We start from the raw sequence: 8654 nt of genomic DNA on the forward strand, positions 1-8654 counted from the left end.
GTCACATGAAGCGGACTAGCCAATCGGAATTCAGGAGCAGCATCTTAAAACAGTCAGCTCCATAGCACTTGCTCAGTTGCTTAGACATAGCATCCCTCCCCCCCCCCCCATTTCAGTGAGGGAAGTCCGGTCACCATTAGGGGCCAAGTAGGGATTTTTTGGGCCACACCTGATTGGCCTTGGTGTGGCCTTCTCCCACCTACTTCTCATCGAAACTGTTTTTAGAGTTGTCGCCTCTTGATTGGTCACTTTGTCAATGAGTGCAAGTTAGTTTAAGTGTATTAATTGGTGTTTTGACTGGAGGGCCATTTAAGGTGAGCAGGCAAATCAAGGAACAGCCCTTGCAGTTTTGCAGCCCTTGGGCTGGGATCCACTTCTACTTGGGGGCAGGCTGGCACCCACTACTCAGTTTTGCAGCCTGGAGTGGGTGGGGCTGTCCAACCTCCCCTCAGCAGGGTTTCACCCCATGGCTGTTATGTCCAGATTCAGCCTGGGAGGAACTAATTCCCAGTCTTTCGCCTGGGGTTGGGCGGTCCTCATGAGAATGACCCTTAGTTGGGGTAACTGCACTCTGAATTGTCAGGCCTCGCTGCAGGATTTGTATTAATTAAATTAATAAAGTAGCCCTAGTTCATCCAACTATGTGTGTCTTGTCTTTATTGGGGCCTGGGGGTGCAATAACCCATTTCCTACCTCTTCACGCATCTTCTTTACAGATTCTCCTTTCTACATAAGAGAAAGAGAGGAGAAACTGGTTACTAGTGTCATTAATCTGAATTGAGGTAACAGATTAAGAAGTTGAGTCACATACCTTCCCAATGATGCTTCCAACCTCCTGCAATATAAAACATAAATTGAAATCCTCATTCTGGTAATTCAATGAAGTCCCACCCTTCCATGGTAATGCTTATAGTAACATAGAAGTTTCCCACAGTTTTCATACAAAGTCTCAATCTTCAGTTAATGGGATAAATCTGTACATTTAGATGTTTAATACAGTATAGCACTCCCATAACTTGATGCTTGGAGAAGAATTATATAAGAAGTTTAACAAAATCATATAAAGTCCCAGATAAAGAGGTTAAAGAGGAAGCTTAAGTCAGTAATTCAACCAACACCCAAACAACTTTTATTAACTACTGAGTTATGGATATCCTCCACTGGGGTTAATAAAGCACTCTGCTGCAAAGAACATAGCAAACAAGAGCAAACGGATATTTTAATTTGATCAGACAACTGGGTTTTCCAAGACATTTACTGTGACCTAGTTTCAGTCTGGCATAAAAGATGAGAAAGAGCAAGTACCTTCCCATGCATAAGTAGGCGAATAGTAAGTGTGACATTTAAACCTCCTTCGATAACACCGGTGTCCATCTTGAGCTGTGTTCAGTTAAGTCAGGCTTAGTCAGTGGTCAAATCTTTGGTCACTGGGGGGAATCAAACTATAACAGAAAAAGACCATTTTGTACTATTCTCCAGTCATACAAGCAAGGACTTAACAATTTATCCTCCTCCCGCTTTTATGATAGTGTCTGAATATTTAGTGCCCTGTGCACATGCTCTCTTCCGAGTATCATGCAGGTCCCAACATTATTGTATTCCCAAAACAGATTTAGCACCATTTAACAGGAGAGGAATAACCCAGTCAGTCACTGACATGCTGTTAAAACCACAGATTTGCAAATGCTTATAATGGTTAAATGGTTGGTGCCCAGAGGTTTACACCTTCCATGTGTTTATTTATAAACTGATCAGGTGGTACTTGGCAACCAAATGTGTAAATACTTAGAAGAGACCATAGGTTAAAGTCAAATCCCTGGAACATTCATGACATAAAGTAGATGCATCCCCCTTGAACAACCTGACCTGCCTCCATTCCTTCCCTCCCTTACTAGAAGGAGAGATAGAGATCAGTTGTCACTTTCAGTTTTCAGCTCCATTGCTCAGCAAACTACAAATAGCTTCAGCAAAGAAGCTTCCTAGTCACTTCCACAGCCTCAGCTACACTACAACTAGAACACTGTCTCCATCTAACATTCCAGAGTCTGGCTGTGTGCCTACAACACAATATGCTTTCCTAAATGCCACGACCCTTGATAGCCAACTACATGATACAGCCCCAGAATCTGTTTTTAATATTAGGCTCAACCAAACTAGGGCACCTTTGAGCATGTGCAAACTGTTTCTTTCTAAACTATGAAGTAGCCACTGGAAGCCGCCACACAACAAGATTTAGAAATAAAGGCTAGACTATAGTGCCCAGAAGTCAGCAGTAATTTTTAAAATCAGCAGAACAATATATTTTGAGAAAATATGAAAAAAGATGCCAACTCTGGCATGAAGCCTTTTTAATCTAAATTATTAATCAAGTTTGAAAACCTCATTTTATTCTTAAACTAGACAAAGCAACCAAAACCAAAGTCAAGGGGGCATAACTATGTATTTGATTAACCCCAAGATTTAAGTATGCTATTTCTCTGACATTGCACTGCCTGATGCACATATTTAAATATATTATTCAATGTTTGCTTAATTCCTGCTTGTTTGTGTGTGGGGCATAGATTAGTTTGAAGACAGATTAACTGCCAATGTTGATAATGGACAATATAGGCAAAATTTTCAGCCAATGCATTTCAAAACTAACGGCTTGAGCAAAACATGAATTAATGGATGCACTGCTAGCTGGGGGAGTTGGGGTTCAGTTTTCTAAAAGGAGCAAGACAGGTCCACATCCCCTGCCCTGGATGCTAAAGCTCCAATTAAAGTATTTCATCTCACTCCAAAATCTCAAACTCATTCCCAACCCAAGACTATTCACTCTAGAGACCAACAAAACCGGTAGAACTACTCTGTCCTTTGCTTCCTGCCATCTAAATTTACGTTCAAATCTATTTCGGTTCTTGTGTTATTTACCCCAACGTTTTAGGGGGAAAGTCTGTCAAAAACGCACCTTCCAACCAGTCAATGGCGAGGAGACAAAAAAAAGAGGAATCCCACTTTTAAAAGAACTCCCTCTAATCGGAACTTTCACAGGAGTATAGCTCTATATTGTTTGTTTAAGCCAAGCACCCACCCCCCTCCCGCTCCACAGAGTTCTCAAAATGTCTTTCATCCCTTGGCGAGCTGAGAAAGCTGAAAAGGAACTGCGGGAAGGATGAAGAGGGCGCTGGATCAATGTCTGGGCGTGTTTTGAAAGAACAAGACGCCAAACACACTGTTCTCGCCCCGCGCGCCCCGCACACACACCGCGACGCCTGCTTCATTCAGGGAGATTTGCGCGCTCGCTCGCCCGCGCGCCCGCCCCTGGCCTTTGCCCGAGCGCGGGCCTCTTCCATTCTCCTGATCCCAGGCGACCGCGTTAGCGTCAATCCCTCCTCCTCCTCCTCCCCCCCCCTCCCTTCCTCCTCCCCCCTCCCAAAGCAGAATGCCCGCCCCTCCCCCTTCGCCCTCTCTTTTCCTCGCGCGCGGCCCGGGCCTGGGCCCAGATCCCGCCCAATGTGACGCAGCAACAGCGCCCCCCACACACTCCGGGCTACTGCGGCCTCCCCACACTCCTTCCCCACCACAGTCCGATCCACGCGGGGCCTGCTCCTCCCCAGTACGCAGGTGGAAGTAACAGCGCCACCCCTCCCCCGCTCTAACTCCAGCGCTTCACACACGCACTCGGGAGGGAGTAGGCCGCAGCAGGCCCCGAGCGCGTCCCCGGGTTTGCTTAGAGCTCTAGCCGGGCTGCGTGGCAGGGTCGACGGAAGAGCACGGCTACTCGAGGCCGGGGACTCGGAAGGGGGAAAAAATGAATGCTAGTCGAGGGGCGATGGGAAGCCCTTACCTGGCGGGGTGGCTGGCCCGGCCACGCGCGCGTCCGCCCGCTCGGTCGGTCACTCGGGCGGGGAGGGGAAGGGGATGGGACGGGGGGAGCGGGAGGAGGGAGGGCGGGTGGTGCGCGGGTCTCCGGGGTGGGCGGAGGGAACGGGACGGGGGGAGGGGAGGAGGAGAGAGCCGGGGCAGGCGGGCGGGATGGCGGCGGCGGGAGGAGGGCAAGGGCAGCGGGAAGGGGCTGCGGCAGCTGCTCTTGCGGCGGCGGCCTCGGCGGGTCTGGGAGGGGGAGCTGGAGAGCGGGGCGATTTCAACCCCGCCTTGACCCGGAAACGATAAGATTCCTCCTCTCTCCTCCCCCGTGCAGCCCTCTTGCGCGCTAGAACCACAGAGATTGAAGGCTAGCGCGGTCCTGGCTGACGCCGTTGTTTGTGAACCATAGAGTGTGCGCAATGGTGAGCAAACGGCGGCGCTGGGTAGAGCGCCTCCAACGGTGGAGCGGCAAGGTTCCCCCTTTCGGCTGCCTGCTGTGTAGTCTTCCAAAAGCAGCGTGGCCCTAGTGGGGAACGATGGAGAAGAGTAACAGCAGGAAAGGGACGGAGAGGAAGAAGAAAGACGTCATCCGATCTGTTTGTCTAGCTGTCTATCTAACAATAAATCAGCAAGCTAGATCCCAATAGTGTGCATCACACTTGGAAACAGAATCTAGAGTGTGACCATGAAGATGAAAGCATTAGTGGTTCTCATCGGCTTCCATATCCATTAAATTCCTGTAAAGAGGCGGCTATCTAGGTCAAAACAACACGTCCTTTGCCCAGCTGCAGCCACGGGTCGCCAAGATAGCCATGGAGCAAAATTAGGTACCCCGACCACCTCAGTGGCGTCTCTGAGAGTATGCCTCTTCTTTCTCACATATTTATGAAATGTTACCATTAAGAAAAGTAAAGTCCTGCGTGCTCAGGAGCACTGTTGTTGTGAAGGGTAAACCTGGGTTCCCACTGACTGGGATTTGGAGAGGGGCAGTGCAACCACAGGACCCTTGAGAGACATTCAGTCTCTTCCTCCACATCCAATGCATCCTAATTATGAGCATTGTGCTAGCAGAAGAGAAGCAGACAAGGATAGAGAGAGAGCAAACAGTTCTGAATGGGGGGAAGAAAGAAAATGAACTAGTTCAAAGACACAAATCCAGAAAGAGATTATCTTCTGCAAAACACCCAGGTTTTCCATTGGCTTCAACACATCTGGCATATTTTATTTACTAGTAAGTAAGTAAAACTTTATTTCGGTCCTAGACCAGCGATACAACAAATAATAAAACAAATAAAAATATAAAATCAGACTACATTAATACGCATTTGGCATATTTTATAGCAATATTTGGCCACAATATGGATGACATAATAATATGGATGACATCCGGGTTAAGGTTAGTAAGCAAATAGTTTAAATAAAAATCATCTCCACGACCCGGAAAATTGATCAAAAGTGGGGCAATTAATTGGCGTCTTATGTCCCTGTAATAATCACAATACAGGAGAACATGAGCTGTTGCTTCAACGTGACCAGATCCACAAGGGCATAATCATAATGCGTATGGTGTACCCTGGAATCTCCCATGGAGTACAGCTGTTGGAAGAGCATTTACAAAGACAAGTGTTAGAGCTCATCTAAACTTTGATATTAAGATACTACTTAAATATGTAGCAGGCCTAAGCTCAATGCCCTGACTTCCTATGTAAATGTCACTTGGTAACTTAGCGCGTTCCATCTGCAACTCCATGTTCTGGATATGTTGCACAATAGTTCTTCTGGCCTGGTCGAAGCCTGATCTAATAAGATCATCTTGAGAAAATCCGTATATTAATAATTTTTCCGTAATTTCCAATTTCCATTTGGAGTTAAAAGAGTCTTCCAAAATTAAATGTACTAAGCCAACTTTTGTAAATACAAATTTTGACCAATAAAGTATGATTGATCTCCAGTAACATGATTCAATTCTGACCAGACCCACCTCCCTTCTAATGACAGTATTTAAGACACAGCATGGGAGCTGTAATATAATTCTTATATACTTAGTTTGAAGAGTTTCTAGCAGAGCAAAATTACTAAGTGGGCCCAATTGTGCACCATACATAATCTGAGGATACACTTTGGAGAGTAGTAGTTTTATTGCAACAGGGATGTATTTTATTTACTTATGAATATGTAAGACTTGGGATGGGTAATGTGATTAAAATAACAAATAGAAAACATCCAATTAAGATGTCATGTGGCAACACCTTAATCCTCTGTCACCTTAAATCCAGCCTTCAAAAGCTACCAAATAAAAGCTCCTTCCAATGCTTCTGAAAGAGACATGGTCCTTGGATAATCTCCAGGGTGAGAGAGTTCAACAACTGAAGGTGAGGGAGTATCAAGCAGTGCTTAATTTTGGGGGGAAGGACAATTACTGTCACAAAACAATGAGACCTGCCAATAAGCCACGTTCTCTGACACGGAATTCCTTCCAGAGGAACATTCTAAGTATGGATAATTCAGTTGTTAGGGGAAAATGTTCTGTGCGTGATTTAACGTGTGTATTACTATTCAGGCTGAATCCTGATGTTAAAAACAGGTCCTGGATGCATCAGAGTCCTTGTCAGTCCTAGCAGCCTCCATGGATTCTTCACCTTATCTTCTGACTGTGCTGTCTTACTATGCTGGCTTAGTGCACGGAAAGTATTGTGTTGAATATTACAATACATAAGTGCTGCATAGACTTGAACCTTTTTCAATATCACACCTTTGACCAGTAACTCAGATCTCAAGGGGAAGCTGTGCTCAAGGAATACCTTTGGACATTTGCTCTGTGAAATCTTTTCAATTAGGGTGCCATGCTGCCGCCGCCGCCACTGAATGCTCTCTCTGGAGAGGCCAGCCAGCCAAGGTTCAACATCACTGAGCTTTAGGAGAGCTATTCACACTTGCCTATTCTGCCAGGTTTTTTTGAGATGATATAGCACCCATCTTATTTGTTTTTTCTTTTGTTTTCGGGATTTTTATATTTTAGGAGGTGTGGTGGTTTTTGTGTGTATGTTTATTCTGTATGTACACCGGCTTGGCCATCTTTAAAAATGAAAAGGCGATTAAAATATTAGAACTAAATAAAGTTGACCTCTGAGGACTGTTCCTGAATCCCAGGGCTAATGAGGGACAGCAGTGGTTCCTCAGTGATAAGAAACCATTTTTGCTGTTTAAATTGCATGGAGACAAAATAGATGGTGTGAAACAGCCCTATGGGGAAGGTATACACACACTATTGAAACAGTGGAACAAATGCCTGAACTGCCCCTCTATGTGAATCAGACTTACTGGCTCAGTCTGCACCTCAGTTATGCCACCGTTTATCTGTTTAAAGTGTCACGGGACTTGTGGAAAGACCCATCATTCAGCAACAGGGCGCATGCTTTGTCCTAAGCTCAATTCTGATTTTGAACTCTTAAGTCCAAAAGTCCCCTACCTGAAAACCTGGAGAGCTGCTGCCACCGGTCAGAGTTGGCAGTGCTGAGCCAGATGGACCAAGGGGCTGACTCAGGATGATGCCGTTCCATGTCTCTCTCTTTTTTGTGGTAGCTACTTGGTTTCTTTGAGGGTAGTAAGGAAGGACCTTGCTGTGCTTCAATGTGCCAGTCATCCCTGACGTAGATTGCAGAGACCTGCAGATTTTACCCTTGATGGTGTACAGATTGGTTTCCAACACTGAAGTTGCATCTGTGTAAGGAAAGGTCACGTATGAAGCAGGGCCTTGATATGCTTTTACTTGTGCAAACCCTGATTGAGAATATGTAGAAATCTGGAGTGGGGAGAGAGAGGTAACATCGGCATAGAACTGAGATCAGGCGAGGATGGGTGTGAACAGCCCTCCTTATTTTAACAGGGTGCTAACTCTCACACACAGTTGCTGCAATGTTGTGCTGTTTCAACTTGCTAATTTATTCTCACAGGAACATGAAGCTATTCCAGGATCCAGGGGCAGCTCCTGCTCTTTTCAGCACCCCTGTTGGAAAAGATAGGCTGTATCTGTCTGTATCAGGACAAAGATACGAGCATGATCCCTAAGGAATATCGAAGAGGAGGAGAGAGTCATTCTTTCAGAATAACCATGTAAAACGTGCCCTTACTATATTTTCATTTGTACGAACTGATTTTAATGAACACTTAAGAGGCCAAGGGGTCTAAATGCTTAAAAAGAGCATAAACAAGCAAGGCCAGCTAAAACCAGTCCCTAGCAGTATCCAGAATAAAATCTTAGACAATGAATACCTGTCTGAATAGTCCTATCCTCACCACCTCTTTCACTTTTCAATAGAAAAATAAAGCATACCTGATGAGCCTCCTTGGGTAGTTAAATTTTACAACAAGGGGGGCCACCACAAAGAAGGCCTTATTTTTAATAGCTACTGACCTCACTACGGAAGGCAGGGTTATTCTGAGAAAGGTCTTCTCAAAAGACTTTCAAACCCACGATGGTATTTATGGGAATAGCAATAATTGTTGTTTACTCTTTATTATAGTCCTATGGTAACCTCAGCATTACCTGTTGTGCTCCTGTAGTATTCAAAAATCTGATATCATCTCTGCTTCGGTAGGATACATGTGATCTGTAAACTTTGTAACCATGCTCTAGAAAATGTCTGATAAGAGGTCCATCTTGAAAATTAAATCGTTCCCCTGTTGATGTGGGACTACCTGGGAATAATCGCATATACATATCTTCCACCAGTACAGCTGCTGAATCGGGCAAAGCCTCACACAGATTCTAAGTGGCAGCATCGGCGATAGGATTTTATTTTAAA

At 45.2% G+C, this 8654-nt stretch overlaps 1 protein-coding gene and 1 long non-coding RNA gene across 23 annotated transcripts in view; one reads left to right on the top strand and one right to left on the bottom strand.

The window, feature by feature from the left end:
• The window catches only part of PCBP2 (poly(rC) binding protein 2), a 30019-nt gene extending 25955 nt beyond the window's left edge, over nucleotides 1–4064 (bottom strand). For 15 of the 22 annotated variants that reach the window (XM_053293025.1, XM_053293024.1, XM_053293023.1 and 12 more), the window contains exons 1-4: nucleotides 3830–4064; nucleotides 1306–1442; nucleotides 812–835; nucleotides 694–726 (exon numbers count right to left, since the gene is read on the bottom strand). In XM_053293025.1, the coding sequence (XP_053149000.1) occupies nucleotides 694–726; nucleotides 812–835; nucleotides 1306–1374 (126 nt within the window). In that variant the 5' untranslated portion in view covers nucleotides 1375–1442; nucleotides 3830–4064. Of the gene's footprint in view, nucleotides 1–693; nucleotides 727–811; nucleotides 836–1305; nucleotides 1443–2950; nucleotides 3085–3829 lie in introns of those variants that run through there. The other 7 variants (XM_053293031.1, XM_053293029.1, XM_053293027.1 and 4 more) reach the window with 3 other exon arrangements.
• A 110-nt stretch (nucleotides 4065–4174) lies between these two features.
• LOC128343624 (uncharacterized) lies at nucleotides 4175–8074 on the top strand. The gene is made up of 3 exons (XR_008315623.1): nucleotides 4175–4708; nucleotides 6126–6221; nucleotides 7803–8074. It is a non-coding gene; the product is annotated as an uncharacterized LOC128343624 (long non-coding RNA).
• The last annotated feature ends 580 nt before the right edge of the window (nucleotides 8075–8654 follow it).

The sequence above is a fragment of the Hemicordylus capensis genome, chromosome 2, assembly GCF_027244095.1.
Source record: "Hemicordylus capensis ecotype Gifberg chromosome 2, rHemCap1.1.pri, whole genome shotgun sequence".
In the NCBI taxonomy this organism is placed as follows: domain Eukaryota; kingdom Metazoa; phylum Chordata; class Lepidosauria; order Squamata; family Cordylidae; genus Hemicordylus; species Hemicordylus capensis.